This window comes from Rhynchophorus ferrugineus, unplaced genomic scaffold (assembly GCF_030347505.1).
Source record: "Rhynchophorus ferrugineus isolate W39M unplaced genomic scaffold, kcgeb_rfMv2 rfM3, whole genome shotgun sequence".
NCBI classification, from domain to species: Eukaryota; Metazoa; Arthropoda; class Insecta; order Coleoptera; family Curculionidae; genus Rhynchophorus; species Rhynchophorus ferrugineus.
This window is the reverse complement of record NW_027472582.1, coordinates 51,044,322-51,067,300: the sequence shown is the minus strand read 5'-3', so window position 1 is coordinate 51,067,300 and position 22,979 is coordinate 51,044,322. Positions and strand designations below refer to the sequence as shown.

General features: G+C 30.4%; 2 protein-coding genes across 2 annotated transcripts; one reads left to right on the top strand and one right to left on the bottom strand.

Moving 5' to 3' along the window:
* Positions 1-2,244: 2,244 nt before the first annotated feature.
* On the bottom strand, positions 2,245-6,426 carry LOC143193497 (odorant receptor 10-like). The gene is made up of 4 exons (XM_076399722.1): positions 6,332-6,426; positions 6,170-6,271; positions 5,956-6,111; positions 2,245-2,438 (listed from the first exon to the last, which is right to left on the bottom strand). The coding sequence occupies exons 1-4, from the start codon at positions 6,416-6,418 to the stop codon at positions 2,379-2,381; spliced, it is 405 nt and encodes a 134-aa protein (XP_076255837.1). The 5' UTR covers positions 6,419-6,426; the 3' UTR covers positions 2,245-2,378.
* Positions 6,427-14,561: 8,135 nt separating this feature from the next.
* Positions 14,562-17,218, top strand: LOC143193679 (uncharacterized). Its single transcript, XM_076400000.1, has 4 exons — positions 14,562-14,702; positions 14,769-14,972; positions 15,295-15,353; positions 16,911-17,218. Exons 1-4 carry the CDS (start codon positions 14,562-14,564, stop codon positions 17,182-17,184), a joined length of 678 nt encoding a protein of 225 aa, XP_076256115.1. The 3' UTR covers positions 17,185-17,218.
* The last annotated feature ends 5,761 nt before the right edge of the window (positions 17,219-22,979 follow it).

Genomic DNA, 22,979 nt, shown 5'->3' with positions numbered 1-22,979 from the left:
AGCTGCCTACATGGTATTAATGTCATCCTCGACATTAGAACATGAACGCGCTCTTGGCTATATACTGAAAATATAATATTGTGTCGTTATATTCGGTGTGTCTTGTATCGTTATTTGTACGATATATATAACAAAGTCTACAATGTACTTACTAAAATACATATGTCTGTTATGCCTAGCACTAACAAGCCACGCATATATTCTGAATAATAATGAAAGACCCATCACGGAATTTCTCTATGATTTTTTAAATAATGATGTTCCTTTTGGGTATTATGGATCTCTGATTAAAAGTAAGAAGATAATAAATGACTTTTAAATATTTTTTATACGCAGTTAAAATGTATCGAATTTTAGAAATTGGGAGAGGGTCTGCGTTAAAAAAGCTTTATAACAAGAATTTTGGAAATATCTTCTTATACAACAAAGATCTTACTTTCAAACCCAACAATTTCAAATGGACTGTATCGGATGGTGTACAGTTTAATATTACGAGCTTTTTGAAATCGGTAAGTTATCGTCACATAAATAAAAATAAATTTATTTTGGTGCTAATGAAATACTATTAAATCCATACATTTTTGGATAATATTATTTATAATCTTTAGCAATTACTAAGTATGTATATTTATTTAGAATAAAGTGTCCCTTATAATTTTTAGTACACCTTTTTAATATTTCTTTTAAATAATTTTTAATTATGTATTGGAATGCGAATATAATTTTTTATATTATATTATCCTTTTATATTCTTTTTATTATTATTATTGTGTTGTTCAGTGGAAGCCCATCAAATCTTTCATTTCATTATTTCAACTAGTTAAACGTAGTTATTTTGATGTTAATGACAATAAACGGTATAAAGGATAAAAAAAGATTAAAGACAGTAAATTGAAAGACTTGGGCAAATTGGACGAATTTCCAGTTGAAACTCTCAAAATATTTTCAGACAGCTTAGCAGGTAATGAGACGATTATTTCCAGATGGATCCAAATGTCTACAAGGACGTAAAATGAATGCCATATCGTTTTAACTGCTACAACATAGGGGTTTTATTGGTTGTCAGCTAAATAAATATAAGTTTTTGGTGGCATATTGCGACTACTTCGATAAATATAGTTATGAGTTTGTCCAAGAAGGCCAACCACATCGATATGAATTTTTGCTATGTATATGATGATATCAACATCTCATCTCATTAACAACATATCAAGGGTCGACATGTTGTTAAAGAAAATTCCCACTATGGCGAGTAACATGCAGTCATTACCTTGTATGATAACATTCGGTGACACAATTTCAAGAGTTATGAAGGATATATTGTAGGATTTGAAATGGCTGCGTCCAACGTCTTATAACATATTCTGATTCCCAGTTCATGTTGTTGCAGCATAATAATGATTCCTTAGGTTTGGGCGCATTTTCGAAATGCTGAAGGATTGCAGCCAAATCAACATTGTTTTTTCGACGCGATATATTTATGTCTCAAAAAATTGGGAGGAAAATTCTAGAAAATTATGGAAAGTATTTTTGATAATACATTTTGTTAATCAAGTATTTATAGAAACATCTATTGGTTATTTGGAACGAAATCATAATTATCAGTACAGAATAAATTTCTATTATATAAAAAGGCTTTAAAACCCATATGGACAGAGGGAACTCATTTATATAAATACAATATAGGTTTTCTAGAGGAAAGTCATAATATATACAATTATATTTATAATTAAATAAAGTAATCTTTAAAGTTTTGAGGAATGACTTTATATTAGTTAATTATTAGAATTTCATTTTCATTATATTTTTATATTAAATTATTCAATATATTTTAGATTAATGAAGCTGATGGGTATTTATTACCAAGAAAGCATTTAATATTATTCGCGTTGGATGATTCTGATTATTACATTAAGTTAATGAAAACCTTCAGAATTTTGCCATTGAGTGAAGTATGGATAGCTGTAGTATCTGGGTGTAACATAAGGATATCAACAATCTATAAAATTAATGAATTCACACAAATAGGTAAGTTCATGTTATGTTTAAGCAGCTAGAGTGTAAAAATATTAGATGGCAAATGACTGGCAATTTTTCTTAATTTCAGCCTTTTAATTGTTATTGCCAACATTAATTTGCATAACATACAAAATTTACATGCTTTAGTTGTTTTTTACCATCTTAATTTACTTTCTAGGCATCCAAGTTAAACTGTGGCAAACGTTTATAATCTAATATGTGTTAATAAAACTACTATCTGTTGGTTATGATATCTATTTTATTGCATGCACGTGTCATACTACTTAAATATAGTAAGTTTCTATCTCAATAATGTACTGAATTGAAGTTCTATATCATTATTTATGTTTGAATCCATTTTATTCTTCCTGGAACCCTTTCATCATAACAGTTGCGTATGAATATGCAGCCTTAAGAGTCTGAAACACCAGAAATTGTCTAAAATTAATTTCTAAAATACGCCTAGTATTTATCTTAATTTGTAAATTAATTTATTACTAGTTTTTATTGCTCAGGCAAAACGGGTACAGGCTAAATAAATTCTTAGGTATATCCTAAATTAAAATTATATTCATATTAACTAACAGTTTATATAAACTCTTGTGCCTTTTGTTTGTATTCTGATCAGTTCCCTTCTTAAAATAAAATAAATTTCTTTGAAATAAATTTGTACATCCATTTTATTCCGTCGGAACAATTATATACATATGTAGCGAATTGAGGCATGTCGAATTTTACATCCTGGAATAACGGTCTACAAAATACCCAGAAATATAATCCCAGATGTTGAACACGGGCGGGGTGCCAATTGGAACCCGACACCGAATAGCTGGCGGCAACCCCGAGACGTTTATCTGGGATATTATTGAAGGGTATTTCGGTCATTCAGTGCTCAACCCTCGTTTGGTTAAGACGTGCCACCATCGACTGCCCAAGCCTCGTCTTCAGGTAACTCCGCTGCCATCCTTTTTTATCTTTGTATTTTTCTCATTTTTTATACTGTCAATAAATAACGGTCACATCATGTAAACACTACTGTTTCATTTCGATTTACCTCCATTCACCGAGCCACATCATTTTTACCCTAAAGTGGTGACCCCGACGTGATCTTTCGCAAAATTGGGTTTAGACTCGTGAATGGAGGGTACGTAGAAAATGGTGTATTTTACGTGACCGTTATATTTTTTTTTGTTTCAAAATTTTAAATATTTTTAATTCGATTCCTTTTCAATTTTACCTTCAAGATTCATTTTCATTTTATTCCGATTAATTTCATTATTTCCAATTAATTTCAAAATTCTTTTTTTGTCAAAATTTTTATTTCACAATCTTTTGGAATATTTTTACGTCACTACTTAATCATCAGCGTCTCGGCTAAACATTTCTTTCGGCGCTTTGTTTAAATCATAATGTCTTCCTTCGCTCGCCGTCTCCGTCATAATGGCAGATATTTTGATTTAAAAGGCTTTGGGCAGCTTCGGTCGGATACCGTCGTTATTTGTTTTTTATGAATTAACCTAACGTATGTGACTACGGATTAGTCACAGAGCAGCTCCAGAAGCTAGGTACCGATTGCAGTCACCGTAGACTCGTCATGTCTTCGCCGAAGTACCAGAATTGCTAACGTCTCGTCGTCGAAGAAAATAAGCTACCACGTCGTCGAACAGTCGATCCTCCCACAGCGTCGATTACGGGAGCCCTGTCTGAAGAATAGCTTGTTTTCAACGTCGTCGATGGACCACATTCAAGTGCCAAAGCGACGATGATGCAACGGTATCTGTAGGACCGGAAGATATCAACAGCCGTACCAGATCACAACCGTTTCGAACTATCATATTTTTTCAAAGCCCAGTTTACACAGCACATTTTGTTTGGTATATGTTTTTTTTTTGTATTTGATATTTTTTGCAAACATTTTTGTATTTTTGTTGAAGTAATTTTATGTAAAATTCTGGCAGGGGAGTATTGTAGCGAATTGAGGCATGTCGAATTTTACATCCTGGAATAACGGTCTACAAAATACCCAGAAATATAATCCCAGATGTTGAACACGGGCGGGGTGCCAATTGGAACCCGACACCGAATAGCTGGCGGCAACCCCGAGACGTTTATCTGGGATATTATTGAAGGGTATTTCGGTCATTCAGTGCTCAACCCTCGTTTGGTTAAGACGTGCCACCATCGACTGCCCAAGCCTCGTCTTCAGGTAACTCCGCTGCCATCCTTTTTTATCTTTGTATTTTTCTCATTTTTTATACTGTCAATAAATAACGGTCACATCATGTAAACACTACTGTTTCATTTCGATTTACCTCCATTCACCGAGCCACATCATTTACCCTAAACATATTTATATAATCTACATAATAATAATATTTATATAAGTCATAAAAAGTGTTTATAGCGATACACATTAGTAATTAATTAAAGAGTTTTGTTTGAATAACTTTTGATTACTAATTGGTTTGGCAAAATCCCATATTTGCAACTTATAGGCCTATATAAGATATATTTATAAGTCAATATCTTAGGATATAACGTGATATTTACAATTTAATCTACCATTAAGATGAATGTAGAGGTATTTCACTGATTTGGGCTTCGCTCCGGTTATATAGCAGAAGTTTTTGTCTTTTAATCGCAATGCAAAATGGATATAAACATGTTTCAAGCTCTTCAGCAATTTGTTGCTCTTATTGGCTGCCACTTTTACTTTTTAGTCTCATTTGTACTCAATATTCAAGAGACATGAATTGTAATATTATTTGTGCCGACAACAAATGTTAATAGTACTTCTTTTTTTGTTCGGATATCGACAATGAAGATCAAGTGAAGATGTGTTGCCAAATACTACAATGATAAACATTTTACAAAATAGAACTCCAGCTGAAATAAGATTAAATATTGAGAATATCACCTCATATAACACTACATAAACATGCTATAATAATTATGTCATCTTGTGGATTACTATCTGCCCAAAGGCCTGCAAGATGACCAGTAATATTCTTGGACAATATTTCTTTTTTTAAACGCCTTTGTTTGATTGTTGATTGCAAAAATGTAAAGCGGTTTAGCATATTTTAACAGTAATGTCTGAAATAATTTGGATATAGCAGGTAGCAATAATATCCCACCTGTTCTGTCGGGTTATTAATTTTTTAAACATAATTATTAGTGACATCTTAAAACATCTCGAAAGACGCTTCAGTGGCAAACAAAGGTTACAAATGTATGACAAAATGACGATTGTATTTTCTGCAATCTGATCAATAATCCTGACAAAATATTTCAGACGAGTAGTTAGGATTGAGAATGTCAATTATCATGACAATTGTCTCTGGAGAAACCAACTTTATAACTACTTTGTGTTGATAAACAAGTGTCATATTAGTTACAGATTATATATCATTCAGTAGCAATCAGCTAGGTGTTTGAAAATAATGTACTTTGTAGTTATATTGAACTTGTGCGTTTTGATAATTTTTAATAGGCAGCAAATATAAAGAATGAAAGCTGTTTCCGAAAAAATTGTAGTACGTCCGTTAATATTGATAATAGACAAATTAGTAAAAATATTAAATAATTAAATGAAAAAATATGATTAATTGGTGATATAATAATTAGTACAAATATGAAACTGTCGATTTGTTAATTTTTAATATTTAATGTACTTATTGGTTCTTTCTGCATATCCATTAAGTCCGACAATTTTTAGTAGGCAACAAAAGTAAATAATGAAAGTTTTCTCCAAAGGGAATTTCCAGTTACTCCCATAATTATTATTAGTAATTAAGTTAACTTTAGTAAATTAGTAAACTTTAAACAAAATATTAATTATTAATATAAAATATGCTATATTTTGTATTTTTCGATCCGGATTTTGTTGATTTTCCCGTAATTATCTAGATAGTGTGCCAATTTATATTACATTACCATTAGGGCGGTTTCATTGGTCATTGGATTAAATGGCCCAATAGTTACAACAAGCGGCTTTTGTGTTCGTAGCAGCATTATTAGTAGCAGCGTTTTAACTTCCTTTTTTGTTTCATACCAGGGACTCTCGTATATACAATTAGAAATGCTAACGCTCTGAAATAAAATTAATGTATCACTGGATACAGTTTGCTACAGACTAAAATATATATACTTGTTCCTTGACTTCATTTGCAGTCCATGCAAAAATAAATATTTGCGACACCAACATACAGTTAAATAGAAAAGCAAACAGAAACTTAGACAATACCTTGATCTAAAAATAGAAGAGGAACGTGAACGTTTCGTTAGAAATATGTATAGTAACTATATTTACTGTAACTAATTGGAATAACACGGAAGCAACAGTAAAGGTGTTAAATAAAAATTCCATCAGGACGACGTACTTGACGGATTCATTCATTAACTGTACGAATCTGAAACAATAATAAATTGTTGTAAAATTATATAATTAGAATTATTTTTGTAAGCAACTTTATTAATATTTCAATTATTATTAGATTATTGGGTATTAGGAATGTATTCTGATATTTTTCAATTTCACAACAATTATTTACGGAGAAAAATCGGTATAATATATATTAATTGGAATATTATAACTTTTTACTCCTTTAGTCATTAACTTTTCCGTCAATCGTCAATTTTAAATTTACCTAAATGTACGGAGCAGCATCACCATAAATGTGTGTCAGTGTTTCATGGGTTTCACCAGCAGGTTTCACCAAATCAAACAATAAAGGTAACGTTGGCCGACTACAGTGAAAAGTTCAATAAAACTAAAGAAAAAACTATTGTTTTATGTAGGGAAATGTCGAAAGAGAAGTAACAGAAGTAAAGGAACTTCCCAGTTTCATCTATATATGGCTGACCAAAATACATATAAGTGCCTAATTTAATTATATTTCTAGTACCTATAAAAACAGATGGTATGATATTTGAATGTAGTAATTAACTAAATACTAGTAACTAGTAACTATTAGGTTATATTTCTATTTATAATACAATTAATATAATAATATTTACGATTCTAATGTAAGGAATATAACATGTAAATATTAAAAGATTTTATATAATATCCATATATGTTACAGTAAAAGTTTTCGATCTACGTATTCTGTCAGCATCTCTTCATATTTATTCACATTGCTTATTTAATATCATTACTAATTTTAATTTATTTTAATAGCAGGTTTGCTCTCGTTATGTTTATAAATGTTATTAAATTTAAATAACTAAATTATTAAAGACTTTCAAGTATTTGCCGATATTTATACCATTAAGACGTTACTAACACATACGAAACTATTTATCACATATGTGAAGTATTGATCTGATGTTCTCCAACGAGACGTTGCTTATCAATTGCATTCCAGCATATTGAATGCAATTATGTAGAGGCAAGAGATACATCGTTCAGTGTAATAATGAAAATTTTGTGAACTGTAGGTCGTGTCCAGGAAAAGACCAATAGTACTAAAGACAGATGGATCACTTACTAATATGACAATGACCGAATTACATTGGGTTAGACTAAGTGTAAGCGTTGAAGTACTTCGGATTACTAACATAGGAGAAAATAACATCCCCAGCTAAAGCGAATCTATAAAAGAGTTGGAAAGTAATTTTTTTCTCTAAAACATGTAGAAGATGATATTACAATAAAAAAATAACATTAGCTTTCTCTTGATTAGACATTGAACGAAGGTATGAAAGCAGTATATTAACTGTTTCTCGTTCTTCATAGACAAATTTGGCGATCAGAGAAAGTATCACTACCATGAAATATATCCAATATTGACGAAAGAAGATAATAAAATTCTGAAATCTATCGACGAATACCTCTCCATTCATTGTTGGAAATACGGTTATAAAAATTATATGAAGAACTTAGTGGGAAGCGATGCTCTATGTAGTGATAATACTAAAGACTCGGCAGTTCGCATTACTCGTCGTCATAATATCATTCGTCAGTAATAAAAAGGGAGAATGAGGTATGGTGAAATAGTAAGACGAATAAGTCCACCTACAAGTACTTCTGCTTCTTTAGTTTTGGTAATATCGAATGGAAATCAAGTTAACTGGCCTTTGCGAATTGGCTTCAAAATTGAGATGTTAAGACATATGAAAACTGGACCTTTTTCAAAGGCGATTACTGCGATGCTGAAATCGACCTTTCCGATGAGAGAAGCAATGATCAGCTTTAAAAGAACTTTGATCAACAAGACACGTATATTATATGAGGCAAGTATGCTCAGAAACTATACGGCACCAACAGTATCAACACCAACGGTAAGGAGATTACCCTCGAAGTGCTCTCTATAGATTCATTTGGGTATGTATAGGATTATAGCGCCTAGCTATTGTAAAAGGATAATTTATTCAAGGCCTACTACTTTACTTTATGATGGAATGTATAGTTTATCTATAATAAGAAATAAATAAATAACGAGATATGCAGAGATATTTATTGTATATAATCTCACCTCTTCAATAAATATGTTTTGGGTTTAAAGGTATTTAATAATAATTTAACTGTTAACTATGAAGCATGCACTATCTTTATAATTAAACAAGGTCAATTAAACTTACCGTATTAAATTTTGGTGTTCAATTATACACTGTTTTATGGTCAAATATTCATCGTTATTGTTCCGCCTTGCCAATAATGGAAATTTCTTTATTTTGACGCCCAGCATATTAAGCCTAAACGAAGCCATATTCATCAGCGAGTACAGTGTAGTTTGCGATCCAATATTGAATATTAAACCCAAAATACACATGTACACGTTAATAATGATAATTAGCGTTTTGTGGTCGTTCCGCGATATGGGGAAATAGAGCTCGTACAATACCGGACCTTGTTCGAAATTGTAATTCTCAACGCCTACTTTAAGTACGTTAGTGAAACCATTTACTACCAGGGCCATCGAAAGAATAACCGTGTTTAAAACAACACTTATATTAACCAACAAATTGAAGTTTCCGAATTTCTTGTAGCTTTTCAATAAGTCATCGTCCGTGGCCACTTTCATTGCTTGTTCCATCTGCAGAACTTCCTCGTACATTTCGGGAATGTTATTTTTTCGATAAATCAACGATCTGATATTTATAATGATAGCCGACAGCATCACCGTGGCTCCTGAACTCATTCTATCAGACCGACTTGACTGCATGGCTAGTCGAATAAATTCAAGCATAAGAGATGTGGCGAAATATATAAACATTCCCTGGACGTAAAAAGTATATGGTGCATAAAACCATCTGGCTGGCAACGACACAAATTTTACTGGCCATATACCTGATAACTGCATAAACAGTTTGGTAATGTGCAGTGAACTCTTCATGCTGACAAGTCAGATACTAAATTGTCTTTGAATAAAAAACTACGATAAAGAAATTTTTAAATATAAAACGCTAATGGAATATCGACAGCTGTTTATAATTATAGGGGTCAAATGACTATTTTTTTCGGTGAATTTTAAAAAAGATTAATTAAATAATAGACGGTTAAAAGGTGTGGTATCGATAAATTTTAATGAATTTTGATCTAAAAATTGTATACGGTTCTCACGAAAATATACTATTTAGTTACTAAAGATAATTTTAGCTATTAAGTTATTTATTTTAAATATTCTCTGTAATGTGATCTGAATATGGTAAGTATTTTAAACTATTTAATTACTTAATTTTACTCACATAACACTTATCTACATGATGATTTAATTCGCTATTTCGTTTCAGGAGACATATTCTAGAACATTATTTTATAATATTATATCCCTATGATACGTTGGTGCATGAAAAATTTTGTTTTCAGTATTTTTTTATATACATCCTGGAGAAAAATATACAACATATAAGTTTAGCCCATTTATAAAGACTTATAAGTACTATTAATATTTTAACAATAACATCAATTTAATTGGTGTAATATAATCTTTGAATGAGCAACTCACTGAGGCGGTAAAATATTAATACAACTTCAAATGATACATAAATATCTTTAAATGTTCGGGGCAAAATATATATTTCACAAACTGTAACAATAGTTATCTGATTAATGAATTAATAAAATAATTTATTTAATTAAGGAATATCTAAACTATATATAGTCTGTTTAAAGTTATTTTGTACATACGTGATTTAAATTTTTGACACCAAAATGGCGCAATGACATTTGGGGCAATGGGCTTTGACAGACAACAAAATTCATATCTAAATAAAATAATTGAACAAAAATGTTATCAAATATAATTTATTTTAACATTAGAGTAGATCTAAAAACTACAGTTAATTATACAGCCACAATAGTTTATAGGTTAGAGTTATAACCTCTTATTACTATTGCTTTCAAGAATTTTGAATACGTCTGGCAACCGGACGACCTTGACAGGCTGATTCGTTTACGTGTTAGAACTAATCAGACAGTATTGTGTCTATTTTTAATTAGAATAAAATGAGAAGGAAAATATAGTCTGATTCTGAGACGAATTTACAAATTACGACAGGCAATATATTGAACATCTTGATGACGTATGTACAGAAAAGACTTTGAATAGACTATAGAGTGTATTTTGGCTATTAGACAAGCTCAGCCGAAACTGGTTAGGACGAAGTTTTAAGAAATTTTGGGTATTGAGAAATGAATGACAATGGTTATCATTTATTGTTTTTCACCTTATTCATGGGTTTCACCAGTAGGTTTCATCAAATCAAACAATAAAGGTAACGTTGGTCGACTACAGTGAAAAGTTCAACAAAACTAAAGAAAAAACTATTGTTTTATGTAGAGAAATGTCGAAAGAGAAGTAACAGAAGTAAAGGAACTTCCCAGTTTCATCTATAAATGGCTGACCAAAATACATGCAAGCGCCTAATTTAATTATATTTCTAGTACCTATAAAAACAGTTGGTATGATATTTGAATGTAGCAATTAATTAAATACTAGTAATTAGTAACTATTAGGTTATATTTCTATTTATATTACAATTAATATAATAACATTTATGATTCTAAAGATTTTATATAATATCCATATATGTTACAGTAAAAGTTTTCGATTTACGTATTCTGTCAGCATCTCTTCATATTTATTCACATTGCTTATTTAATATCAGTACTAATTTTAATTTGTTTTAATAACAGGTTTGCTGTCGTTATGTTTATAAATGTCATTAAATTTAAATAACTAAATTATTAAAGACTTTCAAGTATTTGCCGATATTTATACCATTAAGACGTTACTAACACAAACGAAACTAAGTATCACATATGTGAAGTGTTGATCTGATGTTCTCCATTGAGATGTCGCTTGTCAATTGCATTCCAGCATATTTAATGCAATTATGTAGAGGCAAGAGATACATCGTTCAGTGTAATAATGAAAATATTATGAACCGTAGGTCGTGTCCAGGAAAAGTACTTCGGATTACTAACATAGGAGAAAATAACATCCGCAGCTAAAACGAATCTATAAATGAGTTGGAAAGTATTTTTTTCTCTAAAACATGTAGAAGATGATATTACAATAAATAAATAACATTAGCTTTCTCTTGATTAAACATTGAACGAAGGTGTGAAAGCCGTATGTTAACTGCTTCTCGTTCTTCATAGACAAATTTAGCGATCAGAGAAATTATCACTACCATGAAATATATCCAATATTGACGAAAAAAGATAATACAATTCTGAAATCTACCGATGATATCTCTTCCATTCATTGTTGGAAATACGGTTATAAAAATTATATGAAGAATTTTATTTTCGTAGTTAACAGGTATAACGAATTTGCCATCAACTGAGAATGGATAATGATGAAAGTATAAGGTGTCGCTACTTTTCAATTTCTAAAACTGGAGCTAATTAGCATTTTTGCATTCGAATGACTCTTAAAGATCATACAAATATAAAAATGTATATCCAGTAGACAAAGTGACTAGTAAATGTTAGAGTCATCATAAAAATGATAATACATACATTATACATTTATTTACAGAATTAATTTTTAGACAATACTTCTCAATATATCTAGCCAGGTTAGGAGCTGTTACTATTTTTAGTTTTTTTCGTAATCATATGACTATTACTTATTTTTGCTATTCTTCATTGCAATAATAAATGAGGTAGTTCGAAGAATAACATTAATGCTTAAGGTGCTGGAAGAAATTTTCGGATCAGCAACCGACTTTCTGATGATGAAACTCAGGGCTAATATTTATTTATATTAAAACCTTTAAATTTAGGTAGCAACAATGTTATAACAAATAACTATTATTTTGTTTTTAGAATTCGAACATCACGGTACCTGGAATAAAAGAACCGGATTTAGTTCATCTACAATTGAGAAACAATATATACCTTCAAGGATGAATTTTAAACATGAAATACTTCACATGGGAGCTGTTATTTTTCGAAATAAAAACGCTGTTAGAGACGCTAATTATGATTATTTGGGGTATTTGAATAATTTGTTGTCGTTTTTTTAACTTAACGTCTTATTTACAGTCCTAATAATGATTTTAATTTCCTGCAAGAAATGCCTACTCTCAATGGCTTAGTGAAATATCTAAACGCTACATTAAATTTGACGATTTATGACAGCCATGGATACAGAAATTACGTGGAATATTATGGCGATAAGAAACTTAAAGTTATGCTTTTTGATCTGATTAACCACAAACTTGATTTTGGAGGCAATATTTAGAATATTTACTAGAACTAGAAAAAAAGCTTGATTTTTTTAGGTGCAACATTTTTCACTAAAGAAAGATTGAATGATGTTCGATTTTCTGGTCCACTAAATATACTAGGATTTAAATTTCTGTTAAAAAAGCCATCGTTAAGTTATGTTACAAATATTTACGTTCTTACGTTGTCACAAGACGTATGGCTGGCAATGGGTATAACCACTATTTTACTTTTGTCTGGTCTGTACCTGGCATTAAAATGGGAAGCAATATATTTGGTTAAACTGGTATGTCTTATACTCAGTATTTCACATATAATTTATAGTTGTGTGGTATAAAATATTCCTCTTATGTTTTGGAATTTGAAATCAAAAACTTTTAAATTTTCAAAATCCGTGGTTTCTGCGAATTCCTCTCATGTCCACTTGTTTAGCAAGTTCCTCTTATATTAACGCTCCTGTCCTATTCTCTCTTCATTTTCATTTAATGTTTAAAACGCATTTTTCGATTTTATACTGAACTTTGTCTTCAAGCTCAAATTTACAAACTGATAATTTTTATGATGCTGTTTAGTTATTTAATTTTGTAGTTATATCGTTTAGTGATGTCAATATCAGGGGTCTTGGGAACAGTAAATTCCGGCATTCTGTATTCTTTCAGTAAAAAAAAATTATTGTTTCATCAACATCCAGTTTCTTTTTGGTTCAATAATATTATTTTATATATTATTCTATGGCTTTGATGGGGTTTTGCCGAGTCTGCGTATTTTAAAGAAGATGTATAACGTCTTTTAGCTGCACACGATCGAATGCTTCTTCCAAATTAACATAACACATCTGTGCTGGTATGTTGCACTAAATTATTTGGTATATTTTTATATTGATGAGAATTTCTTGTCTATTATTTTAAACATAACGTCTGTTGCGTTTTCCCACGCCTTGGAGCGGGTTCATTGTGTGCACTCCACTCGGATGACTGTCGACTGGACTTTGGAGTGAAATGATGGAGCCCTGTTTCATCTATTGTCACATATCGACGCAAAGACGACACGAAATTCCTTTTTATCCATTTTTTTTCAGAATAAAAAAGGTGCTTCACTCAAAATGCTATAATTCACAAACTAATGATCCAACAGCTGTCAAATGTATACAGGCACCTTTTGAGAGTTGGGGCTAACTAAAAAACGTATGGATTTAATTATAGTAGCGCCATCTATGTGTCAGTCCGGAGACTTTTCAATTGATATGTTAGGTATATCTCTCAAAAATTAGACACTCATTAACATTTAAACATGACCTTTATGGTTTGAGACATTTTAATAAAATATTCTATAAAGGGCAGATTCGAATATTCAAAAATGTTATGAGAGGATGGATACGTTTAATATATAGGTCCGATATAAGGTCCGTTTCACACATTATTTTCCCCAATTAGTTACTTGTAAATGTTGCATCACTGTTCTCTAAAGTTCTATACATTTAAAATATCCGTAGATTTATTTCCATTCAATATAATAAAACTATAGGAGCTTAATATTATAAAATATTATTATTTTTAGAAAATCAAGACCCACCATACCAATCCTGTATCATTTCTCGATATATTTATTCTATCTTTGGAAGCTGTTTGTCAGCAAGGTAATTAATAAACTTAATTATTATTGTTTTATTACTTTAAAATACGCTACCAAGCAAATATTATGAATTAATCAAAAATATGAATTGCTGAAGCCTTAACATTTTCAACATTTATTAACTACAACCTACAAAAGACGATAAAAATGATATTTTTTAGGAACTAATATTGACCCATTCAGTATATCAGCCAGGATATTAATTCTATTGTTTTTCTTGTTCTTTATGTTCATTTTTGTTGCTTATTCAGCTAGTATTCTTATGCTCCTTAGATCGCAGGCCGATATTCGTTCTGTTTCCGATTTATTGGAATATAAGTTCGATGTTGGGTCAATAAATAGAACTTTTGCTAGACAATTTTTTCTAGTAAGTACAAACAGTTAATTTGTAATATTTAATATTGGTAGTGAGTAATTCTAATATAATTTCTAGGGATTAAAAGATGGCATTTTCAAAGAGGTCTATGACCGGAAAATCCGACCGAATAACTATTTTGAATTACCAGAAGGTTTCGAAAAAATTCGAACAGAACATTTTGCTTATTTAGCTACGGAGGCCCACAGCTCACTATTCAATATGCAAAAATTTACTAATTATGATGTATGTGCTTACAAAATGATACCTAGTTTCGTTACGGTAGGTAACAATGCTCTCAATGCTCTATAATTATGATTCAATCAATTTAATGATTTAATAAATTTTAAACTAAACTTTCTCAGAAAATACAGAGCAAGTTGTTTATTAAAAGAAACCTACTAAATTTATTTTGTGTTACCCATATAATTTGTGATTATTAATAAGTAATTTTATTTCCATTAATTTATTCCACATACCAATGAATTAATCTAGTAGATATAGTAGAAACATAGTTGTTTTTTGTCTATGTATTTTTTACATTTTACATGTGATAAGGCAGAATTGACATGACGGATACTTAAAGCGCCATATTTATTTGCAGGAAAAATCCTACATTCCTGTACCTAAAAACTCTGGATATTTTGAAGTTATTAAAATAGGGTAGGTTGAATTTATTTTGGTGTAATTTTAATATGTGTCTGATTGTTATAACATTAGATATTTTACTTAGTTTTAAATACACTTTATTAAAAATTAATTCATATAAAAAAGTCGTATATTTTTTAAAATAATATAAAATAATTTGTGGAATTTCACTGGATGCCATTGATTTGTTGCCGTAAATACAGTCACTGGCGAATTATTCCCTTGACACAGTGAATGTGCTGAATCCCATTTGTTTCCGTTCAATGTAACATATTGTTGGTTATAAGGATTAACTTAAAGAATCTGAATTTTTGGAATCGATAATTTTGTAAAGCTTATACCTAAAAGAAAACGATACCTAATTATTCATCAATTGGTCATTGCAAGAATTATACTAGTAAATAATCCATCTCAATTTATCTGAACAAAACAGACAACAAAATCTAATACCGTTTCACATATTACAAACTATAATAGAAACTTCAAAACATTGGCGTATCTAATAAAGCTGAACAAAAGAAAAAAACATGGATGTTAAAAGTTCCCCCTTATTTTTTTTATATATGAGGACTTTAAAATAAGGACTGAATAGAATGTTGGGCTTCTCACAAAGCATGTTCTGTTTGTAAGAAAAAAGAAGAACGCTTTCACGTTTCTTCTAATTATGCTATGAAGAGAGCTAAAAGTCATACAAACATTGATCTTCTTGCAGTACAGTTATTTCTGGATATATGTTCGAACAAATTTTACATTTCTGTCCGAACTTAGTAGAAGGCTACGGACCAATGATGAGTTTAAAAGCTTTAAAACATAAGAATATTTATTTAGCATTATACCAATCAATGACTCAGACGTTTAAGAATTGAGAGAGTAAGATATAGGAAGGATTATTACAGACATTTTATAGACTCATCAAGTTTGGTATTATGGTATAGAAATACCTTGAAATACTACTATTACAGCAGGTAATAAAGGATTTGACTATTTATTATTCAGTCCACATCAACAAAACGAAATTGCTATGTTTAATATGGGACTGAGACAGGAAAGGAGAGGAAAATCTGTCACCATCGAAAAGAAGGATGTTCTGCAAAGAACTTTAATAGACCTAAGAAGATTATTGTTCCACCACTATATAACAAATAAAGTAGGGCTTAATAATAAAATATATGAAAGTTTATGTTCAATATTAATATTAATAAGAAGATTAAGAAAAACTGAAGAATTCTCATTTACCTCAATATTCGTAAATTGGTATTCTCTACCAAATTTGAAGCAACGACGAGATGAGACGAAAAGGAGAAATGTCTAAAATTGAAGTTGGAGCTAAATTTTAAATTTTAAATTTTAGTACTTTGGTGCTATTTTAAGTAAACATTATAACTTAATAATAATTGTAATTAAAATTGTAATAATTATGATAAAATTGGGAGTGATAAAAACCCAATATCAAAAACAATTTCAACACCTCAATATACACACGGTTTAGTTAAATTATTTTATTAAGTTTGTACAAATATTATCTTTCTTATATATGTAACATTTTATGCTAATATGATTTGTTATTTTTAGGCTATTGGTAATGCATGAAAGGGGAATAGTAGAAAGAGCAAAATTCAGGACTGTCCGTAAACCGATTTGCAATAATAATGTTGGAAATTTCGCATCAATTCACATTAATGACTGCGTTTATGTAATTTACATATTTTTTTATGGAACATTTCTATCGCTTTTGATCCTCCTTGTAGAAAATATTTATAAACGTTACCTAGAAAACTATATTTTAAGCTGGACTAAAAAGGCACAAAAACATATAGTAGATTACATCCTAATTAATAAAAAGTAAATTCAGATTTACCATTTAAATGCAAAACTAACTTAGTATTTTAAATACTCTATTTATTTTGAATGCTTGGTACACTAGAAGTAGAGCATTTCAGAACTCATTTGCACCAATAACCATATGCCAATATTACTTGTGCTACTATTAATACTACTTGTACTACTATTAATACCACGTAAACCAATACGAAAATTTGATACTATTGTTGGCAAAATATGTAATACTAATAGAAAAGTAATACGCATTTCTTATTATCTTTACCAAAACTCTTCATCTAATAGAGCTGGATATTAATAAATAGTGATCAAAACAAAAATTATATTACTTTATAGAATGTCGAGTTACTTCATCAGCTATTTTGTTATTTCTTGTTAGATATGCTTCTAATTATATGTATTAACTTTTAGAACACAATTAATTGCCTTTTTGGGATTTCACTTAACCCCTCGATTATTTTATTTTCTATGGATTATATTCAGTTTTTAGAAAGTAATTTAGCATAATTAATCATATAACCCATTATAGTTTAGTTAAGAATTCATTTTAGTTTCGTGAAGAATAGTGAAAACTTGTTATAGATTAGCTAGGTTAGCTTAGTACAAACATATATGTTTTAATTTGTAAACTCACTAACATTTAATAAACTAACGTGTGATTGATTCTCGATAAGAGTGTTAAAATCCACAAAGAAATAATCAGAAGTCATCAGAACAGGTGGGGCAGGCTGGAAGTACTCATTTATAATCATTATAAAACAAAATATAATATTTTAGTGAAATATTATAATTAAATTTGTTAAATGATTTATACATTACGTTTTATATGAGCACAATATTATAAAATTTCAATGTTCAATGAATATTCCATTATAATTATCCATTAAAAAACTTTAAAATCAAGAACCCATAGAAACAGCGTGTTTAATTTAAAATCAAATATCGAGCGAATACCCATTTTAAATGAAAGAAAACAATAATATAATAAACGTATATTTTGAAATTCAATAATGACAATATGTACTCTGAAATAGCAAAAAATATTTCGAAGCTTTAAATTGTTAACAGGAATTGCTGTGATTTAACAGTCCTGGTTGATATATTAAATATGGCATGATTAATAATCAAATAAAGAATAATGAATAGATAATAATTAAATAATAAAAGTAATTAAATTAGTTCGAATATAATTTATTATAAAGGAAAAATATTCTCTATTATATCCTGTTGGTTCAGGTCATTTTCGAAATCTATTAAGATGTAAAATATATATAAAGATATGTATTTTAGTATATTGAGATGTGGCTATAACTCATTGGTAGCTAAGCATTACCAGTAGATATTAAGAATTAATGGATCAGTACATAACGATGTTGTTTGATGATAATAAATATACTATTATGTACAAAGAAATCAGTTAGGAAAAAGAGGTTAGGATGCAAAACAGATGATGAAGGTTGAAATAAGCATTTAGGGATGTATTCGTGTATTTTTATATTGGTGTGCAATTTAGCAGGATAAATTACGTAAGCTTTTAGACAAACTAACTTGTAGCAACCTCTCTAGAGAGTTACTGAAAAGTAAGTTTATATGTGTGCAATAGGAATATAGAATATATAGAAATCGATAAGAAAAAATACAGGCTGATTTAACTAACAGTCCATATCTCTAGAAGTTAGGAAACTACGATGAAGTAAGGTTAAGGCAATTTTGAAATAATTTTTGTCAGCTAAGGCAACGTTATTCCCAGGTAGGTAGCCTAGTAAAAAACAAAGCATTGGATTAGTTAATGACTGAATTTAATCAGAATGTCTTTCTGGTTCAAGAATAGTAAATTACTCCTACATTAAAATAGATAATTACATATTTTAATGAAGTAACACTTGTGCTAACATATGGTTGCTAAGTTATGGTTAATTTTTTTCTCTTTCTAAAGCTTTTTCTTCTTTTAATGTGTTATAAACCATTGATCCGATAATAAAGATCATTTAGTGGGCTCATACTGGAAATATATTGACATATTGATTTATTATAAGCGATTACAATGCTAAACATACACACTAGGTATCGAGACTGATTACAATCAAGGCTAGAGAATTGTTGAAGGCTACTCAGGTATATAGTTGTCAAACAAGTTAAAGGAAAACCAATACATTGGCCAACGGAAATTGAAGAAAATTTAGAAGATCATTCACTATTCTGCTTACTTTAAGTGAGTGCATCATGTCAAAGCCAAGTAGTTGCTCTCTGGTTAATAGAGGAACCGATTGGATAAGTTTTGAAGTGGCACTAGAAGAAAAATCTAATTGGTATGTCGATTACAGACTAGAGTTATGGAAAGTTGAGGAATGAAATTGGAAGTTGGTCAAGGAGAACTCAGCGTGACAAAATACCCCAAAAATTAGACGGAAACTAAGAGATAATAACTACGCTAAAGAAATCATAGGACTAATATACGAATAAGACGAAGCTGAATAATTTTACAGATTAAAGTAAATATGAAACAACTGGGACATGAAATTAAATAACTAAAATATTACATCATGAATGAATTTCTGCTGGTGTGATGAGTATTCGCTGTAGAGAGCTAGCAGAAACATAAAAGGAAATCCAGAGACGTCCCTTACTATATGGACCTGGAATATTATCCAATATTTTAAAAAATATATTTATCCAGTAATTATATGGAACTCTGGTAGTTTCTCTGTAAGTGAATATGTAATTCTGTTAGTTCTTTTGATGTACCTAGTGCCATAATTTCAGATATCAACTTATTATGATTTCTTATTTATTATATTGAGAGTTAGGGTTATAAACCTTTATGTCCTCTTCATTGCCTATGATGAGGATAGAGTTTCCTAACTATTGCCTTTACCAAAGGAATTAAATCCAATGCAGGTCGAACCATATTGATAACCAGGTATTGCACTGCTTTCTAATTACTGCTAATCAGATATTTCCAATGAGCTAATAATTTTCTCTTACTTATCTTCATTTTAATAGGACTCAAATAGATTCTAGCGCTATTTCTACACAAGAAGTTGAATTTATGAAAGAAATTTTATCAGCCTTACTTAAAAATTGTGATTACATCAAATATTTGTGCATACTGAAGTGAAATAGAAAAACTATGCGCCTAACAACAGCATTTTGTTATTTTTGCTTTTAAGGCTTTCATTCGATAGAGCGGGCATATTTTCTGTCAGTGTTACAGTAAATACATCTTTTTTATTTAAAAGAAGGAATAAGTCCAATAATGAAATGTTATTAGTTTCTAGGGACTTCGAGTTATATAGTTGCCAGATATATATAAGTGTCAGTCAAGTGAGGAACTACGTTGTTTTTGGTTGTTTTATATAGATTAATTCATTAGTTGTTTTATATAGAGTCTTCAAATGTTTAAATAGGTGTATTAAATAAAGCTATTTGCTAAAACTAATCTCAGTATATAAATTTATAACCGTTAAATCTCAACAGGTTATGGGCTCAGTTTCGTGTCCGAAAAGAAAATAGATATTTTTCCTTTGAGGTTATTAATTTTCAAAAAAACAGTTTGCAAATAAATAGAAATGGATTTAATTAAACACATCAAAGTGATAAACAGTGAAACGGAATGGCCGATGTGGAAGCGTAAATTTCGAGATTTGCTGGACTACCACGAGGGAGCTTTAGATGCAATCGACGGCAAGTTGGTGAAACCGAGCACGTTGGCAGCAGACGCTGATGAAAAGATGGCGAAGAATCATAAAGTGCAATCGAATTTGTATAGGAAAGCTAATAGTTATGCCAATAATTATATCAAGAGATTATGGACAAAGAGACGGCTTATGAAATGTGGGAGGACTTGAAGCAAAATTTCGAAGCATCGTCCAAGGATCAGTTATTTAAGATATGTACCGACTTTTTTGCATTTGGTTGGATTCAAGGAGAAGATATCTCAACACACATTGCAAAATCGATATGTTTGTGGAACGAATTGAATAATGAACTTAAGGGCACAAACGAATATGAATTACCTGATATTAGTATGCAACGTTTTGCCAATAATTTACCAGCAAACTTGAAACTTTCAAATCAAGTTGGATGGTGTTAACTAGGAATGACATGAGGATATTCGAAGAGCTAAAAAACAACTTTATATGTTTGAAAGGAATTTTACAATACTCAGTGATGTAAAAGTTGAACAGGAAGTTTTAGTGGTAAAATCAAACAACGTAAGTCAGGGTAACAGAATTAGAGAATAAGTTTAAGGGAAAAAGTACTTGTAACTATTGCAAACAACCAGGCCATTGGATTAGACAATATCAAAAGTGGATTGCTGATGAACGACCGTCTAAGGATGCAACACTGAAGAAGGAAAAGGATAAGAGAGTGGAGAGAAACACGGTACTATTAACGTCATGCAGTAAGATTTTTTCTGCAGAAGTAGACGAAAACGATTGCTGGATTGAAAACGGGGTTATAAAGCATGTGACAAATAGGCATACAGTCCACCATAATGCATTAAACGTGCTGGGAAGGAATTTATAAAAGCTTATGTAAAAGGAACAATTCGGTTCTCATCCACAGTTAAAGACCGATGTGAGGAAATAACACTGAAGAATGTCTGGTATATACCGAATATTTCTAAACATGTGTTTTATGTTTTTATGAAACTGAAATGTGATTTTTGGTATTGATATCAAGATAGATGAAGCAGAAATCTGTTAATCACGTATATATACAAAGGCAAATCGTTCACCATTTGGTATAAGAGAGATGTCAAAAACTCGAGGTGAACAGATGTGTGTGGACCTTTTAATGAATCATTCGGAAGGAAGCGTTACTTTGTTTTGTTTAAGGATAATTATACAAAATTTAGGTATTGTTATTTTATAGCACAAAAGTCAGAGGTAATTGAATTGGGACTTTCAGTAGAAGAGATGCTGAGTGATAATTGCAAGCAGTTTGACAATAGAGAGTTTAGATCTAGCTTAAGCAAAAACGGAATTACACAAAGGTTGACGGCACCCTACACTCCTGAGCAGAATGGAGTTTGTGAGCGAGACAATAGAACTGTAGTTAAAATGGCCAGGACCTTGAAATATTAAAATCCAGAAGTGACCTATCCAGCAGGATTATAAGCTGAATTAATTAACACCGCGGTACATATTCTCAACGGAACAGGGAAATCATGTCTAGATGGTGCTAGTCCTTAAGAATTATGGAATCGAAAGAAGCCGCGAACCAAACATCTAAGGATCATTGGTTCAACATGTTATGCCCATATCCCTAGTCAAAAGCGAAGAAAAATGGATAGAAAAGCGGTAAAAGGGCGCCTCGTAGGGTATGATGGTGATGAACGATTTAGAATTGGGATTGAAAAGGATCAAAGCGTTATTTTTTCTAGAGATGTACTAAACTACTATTTCAAGATGTGAAACCAGAAGAAGAAACTGTTAATGATGAGTCACAAGATTGTAAGAGAAACAGTTCGAAGGAAGACTTTAATGTAGTTGTTTCAGAGCTTCAGCACCAGGGTTCTGAAAGATTTTTAAAAATTGCATCCGGAAACTCATTGGTTATTGGTTGGAAGCAAAAATTATATTATTCAACTAAAATACAAAAGATCTGTTTTACTAATTTACTGTCTATTTTTTTAACATTATTTCCAAATACAAATAAAACTGAATGGCATAAAAGGGCATATAACAGGAAGCTGTGATCAAATATCCGTTTAATATAAGCAAAACTAAAATGTGTCCTAACGGATTCAGTTTAATTTCGCCTATGCCAAACTTATTTGCGGGACAACGAACAAAT